The 22,259-nt window shown below is 37.3% G+C and overlaps 1 protein-coding gene across 1 annotated transcript in view; it reads right to left on the bottom strand.

Annotated features, from left to right (window-relative positions):
- Positions 1 to 22,259, bottom strand: part of LOC109789553 (vacuolar protein sorting-associated protein, putative (DUF1162)) — a 70,084-nt gene that overhangs the window by 24,713 nt on the left and 23,112 nt on the right. Inside the window, 12 exon segments of the mRNA XM_083068391.1 lie at positions 8,660 to 8,873; positions 9,636 to 9,691; positions 10,130 to 10,281; positions 10,841 to 10,932; positions 11,170 to 11,286; positions 11,372 to 11,489; positions 11,594 to 12,249; positions 12,653 to 12,777; positions 12,858 to 12,984; positions 13,161 to 13,594; positions 13,670 to 13,943; positions 14,132 to 15,001. Of these exon segments, the coding sequence (XP_082924517.1) occupies positions 8,660 to 8,873; positions 9,636 to 9,691; positions 10,130 to 10,281; positions 10,841 to 10,932; positions 11,170 to 11,286; positions 11,372 to 11,489; positions 11,594 to 12,249; positions 12,653 to 12,777; positions 12,858 to 12,984; positions 13,161 to 13,594; positions 13,670 to 13,943; positions 14,132 to 15,001 (3,235 nt within the window).

Below are 22,259 nucleotides of genomic sequence, written 5' to 3'. Positions count from 1 at the left end.
CGGAAAGGTGGCCGACGCGCCGCCACGCGCGGCGGCCGGCGTGGAGGAGAGAGAAAAACGCGCGAGGAGGAGATCGGTGCGTGAGGGCGCGTGCGATCTCCGTTCGCCGCGCGACCGGTGGCGGGTGAGTCGCCGGAGCAGGGCGACCTGGGTGGGTTGGTCGCCGGCCGGAAAGTCGACGGCGACGGCAGTGGACAGCGGCGGCAGTGACGAAGAAAACCCTAAAAAAAAAGGAAAAATTTGTCGGAATGAGACACGACAGGGTGGGTAGCCGGAAAACGGAATGAGACACGTTTTCCGGGCACCGATGAACAGTGGGTTCACCGGGAGGTCAAGGATTAGGCTCTAGATACCATGTTGAGAGTGATGGTGAATGAAGAGAACATATTCCTTGTGTATTGCAAAGCAAAAGATGTGTTTAAATACAAAGTAGTGGGCCTAGGCCCATAAGATAAAAACTATAAGATAAAAGACTATAAGATAAAATTATATCTAACAATAATAATAATAATAATAATGATCAAAGACGTAATAAAACAGTATTCAACTTAACACATTGACGATGCATCTTGAAAGCAACCACAAAAGAGCCTCTTGTGTAGTATAATTACAACAATTAGAGGATATTTATTTCCATGATTAGGACAGATTTGATTAGACTTCATTTGTCCAGTTTTTATTCTCTTGCAATTTCATAATTTGGCTAAATGTCATCAATATATATGATTTGTTGTAAGCATCCTCCAGATGTTCTTATGGTTGGGGATCCCTGTGTGGTTTGCCTTTTCCCATTATTTCTCAGTTTGGTTGATAACAATGAGCACGGTCCAACTCAAACCGCTAATTCAGCCTTGCCCGAGGTTGATTGGGATGGGCTTCCCGAGGTTGATTTAGATGGGCTTCGGCTTTCAAATTAGACCCAATGCATTTTATGATGGTTCAGATTATGTCCAGGTCAATCCGGTTTGATAACTAATTTTCTCTTAAAAAGAATAAATTTTTTTAATTATTGTGTATTAATAATAAAAAATTTAATTATTAATATTTTTATAACAAAATATTATATTTATAATGAAATTGTTTATTTCACGATATATATTGTATAATATATCAATTTAAATTTTGTATTTCTTTTATTCTACAATTTAACTATACACAAAGTTAAAATTAGTAGTGTTACAAAGTCAGGTCGACTTGAGCTCTCTGTAATCTATTTGGGTGGTGTCAAGACTGTCAACAGCCAGTGGTGATTTTGACATGTGATAGCCAACTGTGATTCACAAGTGTGTTTGCTTCTTTGCTTTTGTTGAGAGAAATGGTATATGCAATGAACATTTCCTTGTGTATTGCAAAACAAAAGATATGTTTATATGCCAAGTAGTGGGCCTAGGCCCATGTGATAAAACTATATCTAACACTCCCCCTCGAGCTGGTGTATATAGATCATATGCACCATGCTTGTTACAAATATAATCAATCCTAAGACCCTGTAATGATTTGGTAAAGACATCTGCCAACTGATTAGTGGAGTTTACAAACTGAGTAGTAATGTCCCCAGATAAAATCTTCTCATGAATGAAGTGATAATCTATTTTAATGTGTTTGGTCCTCTCATGAAATACTGGATTTGAGGCAATATGAAGGGCAGCTTGGTTATCACATATGAGAGTCATCCGTGTAACTTTGCCAAATCTAGTTCTTTAAGCAACTATTTGAGCCAAATAAGCTCACAAGTAGTAGAGGTCATAGCACGATATTTTGCATCTGCACTAGATCTTGCCACTACATTCTGCTTCTTGCTTTTCCAGGAAATCAAGTTATCACCAATAAAGACACAATAACCTAAGGTGGATCTCCTGTCAGAGGGAGAGACTACCCAATCTGCTTCTGAGTACCCCACAACTTGAGTATGATTGTTGTAGCCATATAATAAACCTTTTCCTAGAGCATCTTTGATATACTTTAGAATGCGGATGACTGCATTCTAATGTCCTGCACATGGAGAATTGAGAAATTGGCTCACCATACTAACCGCAAAGGAGACGTTAGGACGAGTTATCGTGAGATAATTCAATTTTCCAACCAATTTTCTGTAGGTGTATCAACGGGCTTGGAACTCATTCGCCCAGTTTCCTCTAAAATATCCAATGCATACTTTCTTTGAAATATTACAATTTCATTTTTAGATTGTGCTACCTCAATCCCCAAGAAATATCTAAGTTTACCAAGGTCTTTCGTTTGAAAGTGATGGCAAAGATGTTTTATTTGAGAAATGCCACGGTAAGAACAATATCATCAACATACATTATCAAGTAGATGTACCCAGCAGTGGAATGTCGATAAAAAAACAAAATGATCATCTTTGCTTCAAGTCATACCAAACTGTTGGACTACAGTACTAAATCTACCAAACCATGCCCTTGGAGACTGCTTAAGACCATAAAGTAATTTGCAGAGACGACATACTAAACCGGAAGACTCCCCTTGGGCAACAAACCTAGGAGGTTGCTCCATATAAATTTCCTCTAGCAAATCCCCATGAAGAAAGGCATTTTTAACATCCGGTTGATAGAGAGGCCAACGATGAAGAGTAGCCATGGCTAAGAATACATAGGCTATCTTGGCAACGGGAGAGAAAGTGTCACTATAGTCTAATCCAAAAATTTGAGTATAACCTTTGGCGACCAAACGAGCTTTGAGTCGATCAATGGTGTCATCAGGGCCAATCTTGATTGTAAAGATCCATCGACATCCAACCACAGACTTCCTGGGAGGCAAAGAAACAAGATCCCAAGTACCATTGTTTTGAAGACCACACAGATCATCAATCATGGCTTGTCTTCAACTAGAGTGGGCTAAGGCATCACCTACAGTTTTAGGAATAGACACAAAGGAAATAAAAGAGAGACAAGTATATTGGGGATGGGGATAACTTGTGATAACTCAAAGTAATATAATGTGGGAAAGATTATGAGTAGAACGATTACCTTTCCGGAGGACAATAGGGAGGTCGGACTCAAGTGGTTGGGCCAGAGGGGGTCAAGGTGGTGGCACTGGAGTAGAGTTGGTAGGGTGCCCAATGGGAAGGCAAGAGCGTTGCCGACGATGATAAACTTGAAGTGGGGGCTTTGGATGACACAGCAGACATAAAGGAGTATCAAAAACAAGAGAGGTGGTTGAAGGGGCAAGGACACGTGCAGAAGAAGAGGAAGTAGATGGAAAGTAGAGAGAAGACTTAAGAAAGGTGACATCAGCTAAAATCAAATAGCCACGAAGGGAGAGTGAGAAACATTTATACCCTTTTTGAGACCTAGGATATCCTAAAAAGACACATTTGTGAGACCGAGCAGATAGTTTGTCAAGACCAGGACTATGATTATAGAAAAAACATATAGATCCAAAGATGCGAGGAAGTAGAGGGTGGAGAGGTTGATTGGGGGAATAAAATAGAGTGAGGTATTTGAGTGTTGAGGACAAAAGATGGCATTCAATTGATGAGATAGCATGCAGTGAGAACAACATCACCCCAAAAAGGTTGAGGAATGTGACCATAAAGTAAGAGGGTGCAAGTGGTCTTAATTAGGTGTCTATTTTTGCACTCGACCACCCCATTTTGTTGAGGGGTATATGCACAAGAGGTCTGATGAAGAATATCATGGGAAGCCATGAAAGCTTGAAAGGAGTGAGAGAGGTTTCACAAGCATTATCACTACGAAAAGTACGAATAGAAACACCAAATTGTTTCTGAATTTCATTATAAAGAGATTGACATATGGAAAATAATTCGGATTGAGTTTTCATTAAAAATAGCCAAGTACATCGAGAGTAATCATCAATAAAAGTTACAAAATAATGAAATCCTAAAGTGGACCTAACCCGACTCGACCCCCAAATATCAGAGTGAACTAAAGCAAAAAGAGACAACATTCGGCTGGGGACACTCTGAGAAAAGAAACAACGACTATGTTTGCCTAATTGACACGACTTACACGACAAATGAGACAATTTAGACAGACGTGGTACAAGGTGTTGAAGCTTGGCAAGGCTAGGATGACCTAATTGGGCATGGATGAGAGAAGGGGAATCCACCACCAAACCAACAGGAGTAGAAGTGCATGGTGATAAAGGCCATGGGACTCGCATCCGGTGCCAATCATCCATCCCAAACTTCGGTCCTATAAGAAAACAGAATCTTTAGTAAAAGAGATAAGACAATCAAGAGAGCGAGTAAGACGACTATGGGATAAGAAATTAAAGGGAGACTCTAAGATATAAAGAACATTGTCAATGGAGAGAGGAGAAAGATGGACAGTACCAACACCATGAGATGTGGCACGAGAGCCATTAGCCATAGTGATAGAGGGTAAATAACCATAAGTAGAAAGAGAAGAAAAAAGAGACCGATTACCAAAAATATGGTCAGTAGCACCAAAATCTAGGACCTAAGGGCCAAGAGAAGTGGAGTGAGTGAGACCAATAAACGAAGGGCCTGTCTACGCAACAGAAGTAGTGGAATTGGAAGCCTGACGTTCTTCATACCATTTAAGGAAGTCATGGAAGAAAGTTGGAGGTCCAAATCCAAAACTATCAGAGGAAGTAGCACTAGATGCAATAGAGACAAGGGAGGCAACATGGACAATAGCAGTAGCAAGGCAAGTGGGACGACCATGTAAGACGTAACATCGATCAATTGTGTGACCAAGTTTATGACAGTGATCACACTAGGGATGACCTTTGCCCGATTTGCGAGCAAGATTATCGATGGCGGATAACGGTCTATGACGATGAGGCCAAAACTCCTTTATAACTCTATGGCGGATGCCATGGCGGCCTATGGCGGACAAAAAAATAATAATAATAAAAATATTTATATATATATTTTATACAAAGAAAACAGCAAAACAATAAATAACAAGCAACAAAACTAAATTAAAACCAACATAATATCAACTTAAATACTTAAATATCATAACAACAATACCATAATTCATTAAGTCTCATAACATAATTGATTAAAACACAACAAAAAATATAGAAAAATGAGTACAAAAAGAATTTTAACAGAGTTTGAGGATGTTTGACTTTGAGTTTAAGGATTGCTAGACATTGTCCTAAAAAAACAAAATAAGAACAATAATAAATAAAATAGAAATTAAAATTGAAACAATTAGTAGAAGAATTAAGATTAAAAAAATTGATGTTGCAGATGCAACAACAAACTCATTAAAAATTAAAAAATGACTCAAAGGAGTAGGAAAAAATAAAGGGAGAAGGAGAATTAAAACTGCCGAGTAAAAAAAAAACTTTCAGGTTTTAAGTCACCGAAGCGTTAGACCACCACAATTCAGGTCGCCGGCCAGAAACGTGACCAAAGGGTGGTGGGCAATGATGAACGATGATCAAAGGAGGTTTCGAACAACCTTCTTCCTGTTCACGCGCATGTGGTTCAGGTCGTCGGAGTCGTGGACCACCGCAGTTCAGGTCGTCGATCGAAGAGGTGGTCGGCAGTGGTGGGCGACAGTAGAGGAACGTCAACGGAGACGGGTTGAAGAAGGTAGATGAGCTGCGCGAGTGGTGGTGGCTGTCGTGCCTTCTCATTGATGAACCCTAAAACCATTAAGGCATGCTTATTGGGCCTAGGTCGAAGCTCAAAATTGGCCCAGACACCGTTATGTCCGCCATCGCCTTCATAGCGGAACGGCTCAAAACGGCCATGGCGGCCGCCATGGAGGAAATGGCAGACGGCACCACAAAACGCCATTTTTCGGATGGCAAATGGCAGTGAGGCCCGAAACCGCACCGCCATACCGTTATAACGCCGTTATAACGGTTATTCGATAACCTTGTTTGCGAGAATGCTGATAATCATCACATTGAGAAACCAAAGCAGAAGAGTCACCAGTGGGAGCGAAAGAAGGTATATCAAGGGAAAACTTGTAAGGCACACGCAACATGGTGGACCAAGCCGAGTTCAAGGTAGGCACGGTCGGAGATCCCAGAATTTGATCACGAATGGAAGAGTACTCATCAGGAAGTCCATACAATGCCATCAACTTAAAGAAAGTTTGGCGTTGCTCAATTTCCTTGGCAAGAGTGGTAGCAGGAGGCAAAAGTTCATTGAAGTAATGGAGAAGGCCATGAACTTTGCCCAAATACTCAACCATGGAGCCCTCAAGGCGTCGTGGAGAAATATACTCGGGAGATTTTGACACGCACCATAGAGACGTTGAGTATTATTGGTGTACAACAATCGTGCCTGTTCCCATACATCAACACATGTCTCATGAGCATAAAAAATTTGCTTTAAGGAGGGATGAATGGTCGACTTAAGGACACTACAAATTTGAGCATCAATTTTTGACCAACGAGGACGATTTTTCTCATAAACAGAAGCAGCTGTCTGGGTAAGGAGAGCAACATAATCCTGTCCCTTAAGCCAAAACTTGATATCAGAAGCCCAAGTGTCATAATTGGTTCCATCTAACTTGTCAATGAAAAGTGGGACATTGGCATAGTTAGTAAAAATAGAGGAGTCAGGCTTGACAGCAATAGTAGAAGCCATATATGCTGGAAGAGGAGAGAGAAACAACAATAGGAGAGAGAAAATGGACCGAGAAGGAATAGACCTGTGACAAACAAGGTCTGATCACAAAACAAATAGCAAATCAGGGGTAGAGGACATTGGGGCGAGTTCGACACTGGTGAGCACTGCCGGAACGTGGCCTGACGCGTCGCCACACAAGGCAGCAGACAAAGAGGAGAGAGAAACGATGCAAGAACTAGATCGGCACGTGTGGGCGCGTGCGACCTCTATTCACCGCATGATAGGTGGCATTAGGTTCGTCGAAGCAAGGCGAGCTAGGTGGGTGGGTCGCGGGCTGAAAACAGAGGTGGTGGTGGTGAACGACGGCAACAGCCAAAAAACAATGCCAGAAAACAGGGAAAAAAACTATTGGAAAGAGGCACGGCGAGTTGGGTAGCTGGAAAACAGAATGAGACACGTTTTACAGGCACTGATGAACAATGGGTCCACCAGGAAGTCAAGGATTAGGCTCTAGATACCATGTTGAGAGAAATGGTAAATGCAATGAACATTTTCTTGCGTATTACAAAACAAAAGATATGTTTATATACAAAGTAGTGGGCCTAGGCCGATGTGATAAAACTATATCTAACAGCTTTATTATCAAGGATTCATGAGTTGAAGACTTTGGACTGTAGTCAGGGTCTTGTTTGTATTACTAGGGTGGCATAGGACAGACCCAATGTTCTAGTTTGGAGGTCATGAGGGTCATTAAATGTGTGTATATATATATATTCACACACATCTGTGTGTGTCTGTGTATGGTCAGGACATGTGCCAATAAAAAGCTGAAAGAAGATCAAGAAGGCCAAGAGAATGGCCAAAGACTTCTAGGAGCTGTCTTATAGGAACCTTGGGAGAACAACACTACAAAAGGTAACTGTCTGAAGCATCGACTCCGACACAGGATATAAAGGACTAAGATTTATATATATTCACATTTAAAGTTAAGCTTTACAATTTTTACATGATAATGATTCTTAGAAGATATATCATATCTTTTAAAAGTTAAAACAACCGCTAATTCATATGAAAATAAGCCTCACAAAAAAATGTTGAGCCTTGCAATATTTTTAAATAAGTTGATTTTTTTTAAAAAATTATAATAAGTGTTTAGCTAATAGTAGTTGTTGGTTCACTCTCTTGGCCCCTGTGCAAGTCATGTCAAAAAGGTGTCCAAGTTGTATCAAAGAGGTGTCTATCAAAAAGGCGTCTAAACAAAAAAAAAAAAATGAATTGTGACACAGTGTAGAGGTGTTAGACATATTTGGCAAGTGTCATATCTGAAACATGTCGGACACACCCCATGTTATGTAAATGTGTCCGTGCTTCAACGGAGATCCCAAGGCCTTATAAAACCTCACACCAGACTTCCAATATGAGACTCAAGTTCCAACCTTGCAATTAGAGGCATAAAAGTTGCTTAAGTTAATCAGTCGATACAGGTTGTAGTTGTATTATTTGTCTTACGTTTGAGGATCTTCTACTTGTAATAAGCTATAGCTTAGTAAGTTTTATATTGAGAAAGTGAGAATAAATACATTAGGGTTATTAGTGTTATTGTTAGTAGACTTGGGCTGGCTTGTACTGGTAGTACTAGTACTTGACTTGATTATAAGTGTAATCATTGGATTAGAAATTGTATCACACACTCATACCAATAATAGAATCAGATATCTTTCCTTTTTTCCTAATTCTCTAATCCTAAATTTATAATTCAATTGATGCTAAAGCTAAAGGCTAGAGGATCCTTGTGGGGTCCCTTGTGCTAAAAAAACCTTCCCTTTTCTGGTATTAATGTTTGTCTGAATAATACTTGAGAATGAGAAAAAAGCAGCATTGTTAACAAGGATAAAAGAGTTAACAATACTAAAAGCAGCCACATACACACTATCATCATATTCATGTTTCACACAGTAAAATGATGCATTAGAATGGTAAATGGGTAGAATAATATTTGAAAAATATCACTATAACTTTTAAGCGTGAATAGTAGAGAATAGCAATAGAAGTAAAGTTGCGTGAAATGAAAAGGAATAGCAGTGAATAAAAGTAAATGTAGATCAAACTGTATACCAACACTTAAAGAAATCAAAGCCCTCTTTACTCCCCCAGAGAAGTTTATGGCATCAAACATGGCCATAGAATCATCAATAGAATCCCCTGGTCTTAACAACAGAGATGCACACTCATCTTCCTTTGGCTCAAGCCGCTGGAATTGAAGTTCCATTGAAAATCCAGTTCCATTATGTATTCTAATCAAAGGAGAAACCTCAACTGACAGACCGACCTGATAAAAAATAAAATCACTAAAGCTTATAGATGTAGATGAGCAATCTATCTCTATGACTTGTTATACATACACACACATTCAGACAGGTAGACAATTATGTTTAGTTTTATTAATTTATTGCTTACTTCATAAATATATTATTATATTTTTTTTTAATAATATACTATTATCAATTTTATTTAATTAATAAATTTACAATTAAAGGACACTTGGTACACAAAAAACTTTTACTTTCTCATAAACCTGACATTGAGAATGCTAGTTTTTCATGTTTCCATAAGTTTCTCACAGAATTGTTCCCATGATGGAGGTGAGAAATTAACATGTTCGAGTTAAAAATAAAGTTTAAATGTGATAAAAACATCACATCACCTTTATTTGCTTATTTAATTTATTGTAGTAAAAATATTTGATTCACCTTTATTTGCTTATTTAATTTATTGTAGTAAAAATATTTGATTCCCAAGTAACTTTTATAAACATTCTAAGAAACTTTTATAATTAATCAAACAGATTTTCATTACTCCTAGGAATCATGATTCTCAAGCATAAAAAAATATTTCGTGTACCAAACAACCCCTTAAAGTACAGGTAAACTATTGAATATTATATACTCATTTTCTAATATTATATTGTTTATCTTGATATTTCATTTTTCATGCTATTTAACTACTTAATTCTATCCATTCCAAACAAAATTTATATTAACTTATAAATGAAAGAAATTGTATGCATTCAGAACAATGACATTGCAGATACCTCTGAACTTCTGGAAATGTTTACCACAAAAACTGGCCCAGGGAAAGTTCTTGAACCTGCTCATTGAATAATGAAAATAATAAGGACAGTCTTTGCGAATTTTCCACGATCTCAAATATGCACATCAATAAATAAACTGCAAATATAAAAAACATACAACATCCTTAATCACTCAATACCTCCAACCATGGTTAAAAACTGCATAGTAATTAATGAATATGAAATATATTGTTTGACAATAATTGTCATCATGGTCAGACAATCACATTTATATTGCACGCCATAAACCATTCAAGAAGATAAGGTAACAAAATTAATATTTCACTGAAGGCAATTCACTGCATAAGAAATGTAATTCAAATACTTGGCTTAGGTTTCTAGAAATAACATTGCAAAAGTAACAAAAAAATGTCTTTAAATAGTTTTATCGGAGACCATTTTAGGTCATGTCAGTTTAAAAATAATGCATGGGAAAGAAAGTAGTTAAGAAAAACCTTCTGCAGACATAATTCGGGATCTCCAGGCAAGAGTCTGTGTTTGTGAAAGTAAAAGATGATTAGAAGAAGTTGCAAAAGAACCGAAATCAGTAAGTTGGATAGAAATAGAAGTTGCTTCTGAATCTTGATTTTTGAAATCAGAGTTCCTCCTGTCACATAAAATTCACAATCATCAAAAACACAGGTATTCAATAAGAATTAAAAAAAATCCCTTCACAAACAAAAATGAATAAGTAATAACTTAATTACACGGCACAAATTCTATACCTAAAATAGAAGCGAGTACAAAAGAAAAAGGAGAAATGGGATTCTTAGAAAACAATATAATAACATCAAATAAGCACAAAATATGAACACAACTTTATCAAGAGCTACCATCAAATAAAATATCAACTTCAATTAAGCAAAAATCAATATCCTGGATCAAATAGTTAAATTTCCAATCAAATGATTGTGAAATAATAATAATAATTATTATAATAATAATAATAATAATAATAATAATAATAATAATAATAATAATAATAGTAGTAGTAGTAGTAATATAGAGTATGTATGCTTTGCATGAAAATAGAAATTAAACAAGTGTGGGAACAAAATTTCTTTTCTTTGCCAGAAAGCCTACACTTTCCAGAGTCCAGCATAAGAACAAGGACTCATTGATATTTGATAATGTCTTATACATGGAAATGAATCACAATTGCATACCTTAATATTATGGAAGCAGACTGTTTTCTCGGTATTGTTACACTTTGCTGATCAAAGTGAACAAGGAGATTTAAGCCTGACTGATTTTCCACCTGCCATCTAGCAATTATTATTAGTTGATCATAATGATACCCAATAGTACCATTAATTTGTAATAGCTTAAAATAGTAGCTTATTTGACTTCAGGTAAACAAGATATAGACAAGGAGAAGCTCACAAAAAATTATGAGCTTAAGAAAAAATGGAACATGAGAAAAGGACCATCAATTAGGTTCTTTTGTTTCTTTATTTATAATGGTAAAAACACATCGATGCACTAGGTCTAGAACCTTGCAGCAGTTAGCCTGAATGATGGAGCTTCGCAGTGAATAAGGACCAGATAGGTTCAATTTCCCAGTCACAAAGAGAAGCACATCCAACGAATTCTCATTCAAGTAAATGTCCAGCTGCCCAAATAATCAATAAAATTTAGAAAAGTGTCTAAATGCAAATATAAAAGGAGCCAACAAAGACAAATATAACTCTAACAACCTCTTTCATTCTGCAGAAGAAATTAACAGGCACAGCATGAGATCTATATTCTGAAAGCTGGGCTTGAATATTAGATCGGTAAAAGATGCAAATTTCAACAGGATGGAGAAGTTCTCCCCTAAGATTTAAAAACAAAATAAAATAATAGCATGAATGTAGTTCAGTTGAAATGTGCATAAGAAGTGTGAGGATCATATATTTCAAATGGGAATTTAGACTAACCATAAGTTCCTTTCAGCATCAAAATAATGTACTACTGCACTTGATGTGCAAATGACCCTGGATTTTGTTTCTAAACATTGTATAATAAGTTGTGTATGGTTGATGAACAAGCAAATGAGAGGGAAGAGATATTCTGTATCTGAAAGTTTATGAACAATATTCAGAGAAATTTTTTCAATTTTAATATCAATACAAGGATGTTTTCCAGCCTGCCATGAAGTACTTTCTTCTTCTGTGTGCAGAGTAGTTTGTGGAGCTGTCCTAGGATAGCTAGCTGTCTCTGGAACATCATAAGCAGCAGTAATATCATTAAAAATTTTAAACTTGATTGGACTTCCAGGTTTCCTGACAAACTCTAGAGCACCATCGACAAAAGCAATAGCAGAGTCATTCTTTTTGTTCACAAGGTAGAAAGTTCTCTTTATTGATTCATTGCTAGCCTCTATGTCAGGGACTCCTGCATAGTTTTCACCTTGAGGAGGATAGACTCTCCAAAGTGCACATCCTTCATCATTTGTACAAGAGATGTCAACAAAACATGATCCTGGTCGAAAATTTAATCTCAATGGCACACCCATATCATTCTTAGCAAACAATGATATAAAGGAAAACCACAAAACTGTAGACTTCCACCTCCTTTGGGGACAGTGTTTGACCTGTAGAAAAGCTTTAGCTGATACATTTGCTAAATATACTCAGTAGAAAAACTATGAACAACCAATATTTCCAATGAAGAATAACAATAAGATGTGAAAGTTTAGCTCAAAAAAAATATATACTCAGTAGAAATCAAGGGTGGAAACAACCTTTCTCACTTTCTCATTTTAGAATAGTTAAATCCAAACTATAAACTCCAATGCATTGCTAAGACCATAAAATTACTTTATTTTTTTAAAACAGATAATTAAGAGTATGACAAGGACATCGAGAATTTATTACTTAAAGGAGAGGGAGATCTGCAAAATTTGCAGCAATTGAGAGATAGAGCCGAAGATTGAACAGTTAATTAAAAAGAATAAAATAAAATGGAAATGCAGATATGTTAGACATATTTCATACCCTGAAAAGAGCCCTTTCTCCTACAAGAGAATAATGAACGACACCACCTACACTGAAAGTCTTTTCTTCACCTTCAACTGTAAAATACATGTGTTGGTTGACATCTTGAATAGCAACAATTGCCCCTACACAAGATTGTTGCTAATTAAAACTGAAATTTATCGAAAGATTAGAAACAGATAACATATAGCTGGAGTCTGAGTACCGTCAGGAATCATTGCTTCCAAACTATTGTCAACTTCATGGCTAGTAGACCAGTGATTTCTCTCCAATTTTTTTATTGTATTCTGATTGGATATCCCTGATACTGAGGAGGACATTGACAAAATTGTCTGGCAAATTGGCATAAAAGAGTATAAGTTACAACAAATGCATGACTTTGGTAGCAGTAAAAGCAGGAAAAGAAAAACAATAACAAAAGACTGCCAAATTTGATTCAAAAAAGAAACAAGCAGGGAAAACTATTGACTAAACATTATAATAAACTAATAATACTATGAAAGTTCACCTGAATTTCAGAAACAGAAAGTGTCATATCAAAACCTGAAAGAGAACCAAAGCCAAACCAACATCGGGACAAATGCATAGTACCATTATCTGGCCTCTCCAGTGAAATGAAAGCTTTTAAATTTTTCAATATTTGGTTCTGATGAATTAACTGATCAGGAAAACTGTTTTTTGAACTACTTGCATCACTAATTGAGTTCAGTTCACCAAAGTTCTGAAATCCTGAGAGAGGATCCTCTGAAGCAGGCTGAGATGACAAATCTTTTGACATGACAGAAGAAAAATGAGGAATTTCTGTTTGATCTTCTGCTCTCCCTTGAATAATTTGAGATAGGATTGATAAACAAGAAAGATCAATTGTTAATTTCCTCCCCGTAGTCACCAATTTAAAATTCAGATGGATGTCAACCTCTACTACAATTTCTTGGATACCACCTGCAGTAGTGAATTGTATTATATTTGAAATAAAATTTCCAAGTTAAACTACAAACTAAAGATGAGATTATGTACCAGATTTGTTTTCAAGAGCTAAAACAACAGTAAAGTGAGACAAAGATAAGAGACATGAATCTGGTAATCTACTTGCAGCTTGTTGAGATGTGCTAACTGTCCCTTGATCAATCACATCATCTAAAGCATAGTTCTCTCTGCCATTCTCTTCATTCTTGACACCTTTATATCCGTGCTGTGCGTCAGAAGTGAGATTGCCAATATAATGAAGATATGAAGAATAGTTATCAATGGCCATTGCCAAAGATGTTGTTTCAAGAAAAATGAACCCACCCTGCTCAATAACATTTCTAATTTAGTATAACATGTAAATTTTAAATCCAAAGATATTAGCAAACAGATTCAGTTGTAAAATAGATACACCCTGAGGTTCTATTTATAATAAAAGGTGCAAAAAAATAAAAAGATACATGAACATGCCTGAGAGAATATTTTTCTCTTTCTAGCTCCTTAAATAATTACCTGGATCTCCCAGGATATCATACGAAACTCTCCACAAATTGAAAGAGAAGACTGAAGCTTATTCAATTTATGTGCTTGAATCAGATCACTCTTCAGTGAGCATCTCCCTATGAAGATATTAGTTACTGCAACATCTATCATTAACCAGTAATTTGCTGAAGTTGGCACACTGACTTTTGTAGGAGAGCGCAATTTTATAACTGGTTGGGAAGATTGATTACTTAACCTTTCAAAGACTGTCAAATTAGTTTCTCGTACCAAGTAAGATGTATTGCCATTAGTATTAAAACTACCAAATATTTTGCTTTCATCTCCTGAAGATGAGGTATTTTGTACAAGGCCCGTGCATAAAGTAAACGAGCAACCAGAAAGAGATATTTCATGTAAACAGCTAATAGACCGCAATAGTAAATTTTCAAGTACAATATGATCAGCATTTTTTTCAATTCCGTTCTGGTATTCAAAAACAAAAGACAGAATTCCTGATAAATCAGTCAGGAGATCCATTTTCCCTTCTTCACAAGATATTACAATAGTTGTCTGCTGAACAGAAATCCAAATTCCACAGCCCGGCAACTTATGCACAGCCATTTTGTTGCCAGTTAAAGAGTGGAACTTTGTGGTATAACTCTCCAAATTATCACTTGTCCTAGAATTATGAAGAACAATCTCCATAGGCTTTAATCTGCAGGTCACATCAATAAAAAAAGGGCAGACATTATTTGTCAGTAAAGTCCCCTGTGCAGTTAATTCACCGCCATCAGGTGCTGCAAATAATGCTTCTTGTTTCACAATTTCAGGATGTATGAAATCAGAATCACCAAAGCTACTAAACACATAAGATGCCCCAGAAGACAAACTTGCAACTGCCTGTCAATAGGGAAAAGATCGCTTAGTCATGACTCGGTAATATACATACATAAATTACAATATACCTGCGTTTATTAAATATACAGTTGAAAACAAAGCAAAAGGAAATAAAAAATAACCATATAGTAAGTAGTTACCATATTTTTAATCTAGTTTAAGGAATGTAAGCATATTGGTTAGCCTATATAATCTAATCCCTTGTGCAGTTTTAATATCCAGAAATAATATCAAGAAATTCTTCAAGTTGGCATCATCATTGAACACCTTAAGTTTTCTAAAATTATTAAAAGGATGTTTTAATTAATTAAATGAGTTTTAGAAAATATTTTAGCGGCTTTTAATAATTAAGAGTGTTTTTAATTAAATAATACATGTTTGCGAGATTGTTTTGTATAATATTTAATTGGAGAAATGTGTTTTAATGATATTTTCTTATAATAAGTATTTGGAGAAAAAAAAGTTATTATAATTGTTTTATGTGTTTTATTTTATTTATAATTTTGTTCAGAAAATATGTTTATTTTATATATTATTTATAATTTTTAATATTTGAGGGAAGGGAAGTGTGACTATGACTAAAGTGTTTTACTAAAGGGTTAAACATAGGTTGGGAAGTTTTTAAAGTGGTTAGCATCAGTTTTCATGTATAAACTTCTCTCATATGCTTATGCGTTTTTCTCTTGTTACACTTCCTACTCTAAAGAACTAAGAGAACTAGAGATAATTGAATATCACCCCGAAGATCCATGTCCTTCGTCTAGCATTCACCAAAATAAGAGGGAAGTAAGTAATCTCGTTCTAGGCATGGGATAACGGATGGGTAGTGAGATTAACCCCTAATCTCTTCTTTGTTATATGCATTGTATGAGGGGGAAATCCCAAATTGTATCTTATCTTATGTTTTTGCATTCCACTTTCATATAACTCTTCAGTGCTCTAATTGATGTTCTTAACATGTTTGTAAGTTTAATTTCATTTATTAAACTAATCTTGCGAATCTTGGATTTCCATGGGTTTCTAGGGAAACCCTAGGGAACAAATGTATTGGGTTAATAAGGGATAATTGAGATGTTTTGCATGAATGAGTAAATTGTAGAGTTATGGATGAATATTTGAACGTTAATAGCACTTGTAATTGTTTGAATTAAGAGAATTGAGTTAGGTGTGAGTTGTGCAATTTTTGCACTTCTCTGTAGTGAATTTCTCCCCATGGTAGCAAATGGCACACCCGTGATTGCCATGTTGCTGCCATGATTTAATTGCTCATTGTATTGTTGCGTGTGTTTGGGCTATACAGCTATATTTTAGTCATATGTTCGAGTGAGATGTTTCTCACTCCCCGTTTCTTGTGATTGCTTCCTTTGGATGTTGCAGATTAGATGCATCATAATGTTGATGATGTCAGCAATAAGGCCTAGTTCTTGCTTTTGGGATCTTTGCTCTAATAAAATGTGACATTAGGACTTAGTTAGGATTTTATTTCTTTTGTTATGTTTTTAGGACAATTGTTATTTTTATTATTAGATTTCAATTGAATTTCAGTTAGTTATTGTTTAGTTAAAATGCGATATTCTTGTTGGATTACTTGACTTTCATTAATGATGAATTCTTTTGAATTAATTCTACTTATTGCATTAATTATGATATGGTAGAGAGTGTCACAATCACTCCTAATCTAGAAGCCTCCTTTCCACTATTCTCAGCTTTCATCACTGACAAATTGTGTACCCAACCTCCATAGTAGACCCCCTTGTGCCTATCCATTATTATAGGCAACTTACCCAAAGTTCATGACAATATCACTTCCAATTTCACATTTCATCATCCAGATCACTTTTGTTAGATAAAAGAACGATCTAGTACCCCTCAAAAGTTATATTTTAATGTTCACAAACAGAAGTTTTTACAAATGCATACAAAGATCAAATACTAAAGACAATTGTACAAATCCTAGGCAAAGACAATACAGAGTGTTAATTATGCATGATAGTCTTTCATATTTGTTAGCTATAGTTTGACCACATGGGCTTAGGCCCACTATTTTGTATATAAACATATCTTTCATTTTGCAATACATACGGAAATGTTTATTCTATTTACCATTTCTCTCAACATGGTATCTAAAGCCTCATCCTTGACCTCCCGGTGGACTTATTATTCATCGGTGCCCGGAAAACGTGTCTCATTCCGTTTTCCGGCAACCCACCTCGTCGTGCCTCTTTTCGACTGTTTTTCTCTATTTTTCGGCGTTTTCCTTTGCTGTTGGCGCAGTCCACCACCGTTGCCGTCAGCTTTTCGGTCAGCGACCCACCCACCCAACATGCCTTGCTCCGACAAACCCAATGCCACCAGTCACACAGCGAACGACGGTCGCACGCGCCCAAACATGTCGATCCTGTTCTCGCGCATTTTCTCTCTCCTCTCCGCCGGCCGCCGCACGTGGCGGCGCGTTCGACCACTTTTTTGGCAGCGATCACCGGCACCGGACTCGCCCCGATGTCCTTTACCCCGATCTGCTATTTTTTTCTTGATCGGACTTGGTTTGTCACGGGTCCCTTCCTTCCCAGGCCATTTTCTCTCTCCCGTTGCTATTTCTCTCTCCTCTTCCAGCATATATGGCTTCTCTTACTGTTGTTCGGCCTGACTCCTCTATTTATACTAACTATGTCAATGTCCCACTTTTCATTGACAAATTAGATGGAACCAATTATGACACTTGGGCTTCTAATATCAAGCTTTGGCTTAAGGGACAGGATTATGTTGCTCACCTTAACCAGACAGCTGCTTCCGTTGATGAGAAAGATCGTCCTCGGTGGTCAAAAATTGATGCTCAAACTTGTAGTGTCCTTAAGTCGACCATTCATCCCTCAAGCAAATTTTTCGTGCTCATGAGACCTATGTTGATGTATGGGAACAGGCACGATTGTTGTACACCAATGATACTCAATGTTTCTATGGGCTTCCTGATGAGTACTCTTCCATTCGTGATCAGATTCTTGGATCTCCAACCGTGCCTAGCTTGAACTCGACTTGGTCCACCCTGTTGCGTGTGCCCTGCAAATCTTCCCCTGACATACCTTCTTCCACTCCCATTGGTGACTCCTCTGCTTTGGTTTCTCAACGTGATGATCGTCAGCGTTCTCGCAAACCGGACAAAGGTCGTCCCAAGTGTGATCACTGTCACAAACTTGGTCACATAATTGACCGATGTTATGTCTTACATGGTCATCCCACTCGCCATTGACCGATGTCACTATTGTTGCCCATGCTACCTCCCCTGTATCTACTGCATTTGGTGCCACCCCCTCTTATGGGTTTGGATCTGGACCTCCAGCTCTCTTCCATGACTTCCTTAAATGGTATGAGGAACGCCAAGCTTCCAATTCCACTGCCTCTGTTGTGGACACAGGCCCTTCGTTTGTTGGTCTCACTCACTCCACTTCTCTTGGCCCTTAGGTCTTAGATTCTGGTGTTACTTGTCATATTTCTGGTAATCAGTCTCTTTTCTCCTCTCTTTCTACTTCTAGTTATTTACCCTCTATCACTATGACTAATGGCTCTCGTGCCCCATCTCATGGTGTTGGTACTGTCCATCTCTCTCCTTCTTTCTTCATTGACAATGTTCTTTGTCCCAGAGTCTCCCTTTAATTTATTATCACTTAGTCGTCTTACTCGCTCTCTTGATTGTCTTATCTCTTTTACTAAAGATTCTGTTTTCTTACAAGACTGGAGTTCGGGACGGATGATTGGCATCGGATGTGAGTCCCATGGCCTTTATCACCTACGCACTTCTGCTCCTGCTGGTTTGGTGGTGGATTCCCCTTCTCTCATCCATGCCCAATTAAGTCATCCTAGCCTTGCTAAGCTTCAACACCTTGTATCACATTTGTCTAAGTTGTCTCATTTGTCATGTGAATCGTGTCAATTAGGCAAATATAGTCATAATTCCTTTTCTCGGAGTGTCCCCAACCGAGCGTTGTCTCTTTTTGCTTTAGTTCACTCTAATATTTGGGGGCCGAGTTGGGTTAGGTCCACTTTAGGATTTCAATATTTTGTAACTTTTATTGATGATTATTCTCTATGTACTTGGTTATTTTTAATGAAAACTCGATCTAAATTATTTTCTATATTTCAATCCTTTTATAATAAAATTCAGAATCAATTTGGTGTTTCTATTCGTAAGTTTCATAATGATAATTCTCCTTAATACCTCTCTCACTCCTTTCAAGCCTTCCTGGCTTCCCATGGTATTTTGCATCAGACATCTTGTGCATATACCCCTCAACAAAATGGGGTGGCCGACCGCAAATATAGACACTTAATTGAGACCACTCGCACCTTCTTACTTTATAGTCACGTTCCTCAACCTTTTTGGGGTGATGTTGTTCTCACTCCATGCTATCTCATCAATCGCATGCCATCTTCTGTTCTCAACAATCAAATACCTCACTCTATTTTGTTCCCTAATCAACCTCTCCACCCTCTACCTCCTCGCATCTTTGGATCTACTTGTTTCGTCCATAATCACAGTCCTGGTCTTGACAAATTATCTGCTCGGTCTTACAAATGTGTCTTTTTAGGGTATCCTAGGTCTAAGAAAGGGTATAAATGTTTCTCACCCTCCCTTCGTCGCTATTTAATTTCAACAGATGTCACCTTTCTCGAGTCTTCTTTCTACTTTCCTTCTATTTCCTCTCCTTCTACACCTGTCCTTGCCCCTTCACCCACCCCTCTTGTCTTTGATACTCCTCCTGTATCTGTTGTGTCACCCGACCCACCACCTCCACCTCCCCTTCAAGTTTATCATCGTCAACAACGCTCTCGCCTTCTTACTGGGGCCCCTACCGACTCTACTCTGGTGCCACCACCTTTGTCCCTTCTAGTCCAACAACTTGAGTCCGACCTTCCAATTGCCCTCCGGAAAGGTAATCGTTCTACTCGTAATCCTTTCCCTCATTATATTACTTTGAGTTATCACAGGTTATCCTCTTCCCAATATACTTGTCTTTCTTCTATTTCCTCTGTGTCTATTCCTAAAACTGTTGGTGATGCCTTCGCCCACCTTGATTGGAGACAAGCCATGATTGATGAACTGTGTGCTCTTCAGAACAATGGTACTTGAGATCTTGTTTCTTTGCCTCCTGGGAAGTCTGTGGTTGGATGTCGATAGATCTTTACAATCAAGGTTGGTCTTGATGGCACCATTGATCGCCTCAAATCTCGTTTGGTCGCCAAAGGCTATACTCAAATTTTTGGATTAGATTATGGTGACACTTTCTCCCCCGTTGCCAAGATGGCCTCTGTCAGATTATTCTTAGCCATGGCTGCTCTTCGTCCTTGGCCTTTCTATCAAATGGATGTCAAAAATATATTTCTTCATGGGGATTTGCTAGAGGAAATTTATATGGAGCAAACTCCTGGGTTTGTTGCTCAGGGGGAGTCTTCCAGTTTGGTATGTCATCTCCGCAAATCACTTTATGGTCTTAAGCAGTCTCCAAGGACATGGTTTGGTCAATTTAGTACCGTAGTCCAACAATTTGGTATGACTCGAAGTGAAGCTGATCATTCTATTTTTTATTGACATTCCACTGTTGGGTGCATCTACTTGATAGTATATGTTGATGATATTGTTCTTACTAACAGTGATCATCATGGCATTTCTCAGATAAAACAACATCTTTGCCATCACTTTCAAACAGAAGACCGAAACTTAGATATTTCTTGGGGATTGAGGTAGCACAATCTAAAAATGGAATTGTAATATCTCAAAGGAAGTAAGCATTGGATATTTTAGAGGAAACTAGACTAATGAGTTCCAAGCCCGTTGATACACCTATGGATCCCAATGCTAAACTTCTACCAAGTCAGGGGGAGCCTTTCTCAAATCTTGAGGTACAAAAGATTGGTTGGAAAATTGAATTATCTCACGGTAAATCGTCTTGACATCTCCTTTGCAGTTAGTGTGGTGAGTCAATTTCTCAATTCTCCATGTATAGGACATTGGAATGCAGTCATCCGCATTCTAAAATATATCAAAGGTGCTCCAGGAAAAGGTTTATTATATGGTTACAACAATCATACTCAAGTTGTGGGGTACTCAGATGCAAATTGGGCAGGTTCTCCCTCTAACAAGAGATCCACCTCAGGTTATTGTGTCTTTATTGGTGATAACTTGATTTCCTAGAAAAGTAAGAAGCAGAATGTAGTGGCAAGATCTAATGCAGAAGCAGAATATCGTGCTATGACCTCTGCTACTTGTGAGCTTATTTGGCTCAAACAGTTACTTAAAGAACTGAGATTTGGCAAAGTTACACAAATGACTCTCATATGTGATAACCAAGCTGCCCTTCATATTGCCTCAAATCCAATATTTCACGAGCGGACCAAACACATCGAAATAGATTGTCACTTCATTCATGAGAAGATTTTATCTGGGGACATTACTACTCAGTTTGTTAACTCCATTAATCAGTTGGCAGATGTCTTCACCAAATCATTGAGGTCCTAGGATTGATTATATTTGTAACAAGCTTGGTGTATATGATCTAAATACACCAGCTTGAGGGGGAGTGTTAGATATAGTTTGACCACATGGGCTTAGGCCCACTACTTTGTATATAAACATATCTTTCATTTTGTAATACATAAGGAAATGTTTATTCTATTTACCATTTCTCTCAACAATATTGAACATATCATCTATCATAGACAAATGCTTTAAATATCACATTAAATATATTTGATGTTTCTATCATCAGTTGTCTTGATATTCCTTAACAGATCAAAAAAAATAAAATGTTTCTTTGGTATTCAACGCATAAAAGAACGAGATTTTGCTTTACGTAAGAAAAATGACAAGCATATATCTAAAAGTATGCAAAGTTAGCTAAAAATCGTTATTGAGTGACACAAGTGATAGTTCCTATCTTTTTGTATTCTAAAGATGATAACTAGCCTCTGTGATCAAACGAGAGCTAACTATTTGGTAAAACACATTTAATGCAAACATTTATTACACCAACTGACACCTCGCTCTAATAGGAAGTAAGACGAAGCAAGATGGAACAAGTTGACGAGTGGAACTCAAGGATTTGTAACAGTCACCTTCAAAAGACACCTATATAAAGAAGTTTGAACAATTCAAAAAAAAAGTGAACCAACAAACAATCTTATTCTTTATTCATTCTTAGTAAATTACACTATGTACCTAACAGTTTATGACATTTTGTTTATAAGAAAAATTCTTCTTTTATTTTAC

The sequence above is a fragment of the Cajanus cajan genome, chromosome 2, assembly GCF_000230855.2.
Source record: "Cajanus cajan strain Asha chromosome 2, NIPB_CcT2T_4, whole genome shotgun sequence".
Taxonomy (NCBI): Eukaryota; Viridiplantae; Streptophyta; class Magnoliopsida; order Fabales; family Fabaceae; genus Cajanus; species Cajanus cajan.
This window is presented reverse-complemented; position numbering and strand designations above follow the sequence as displayed.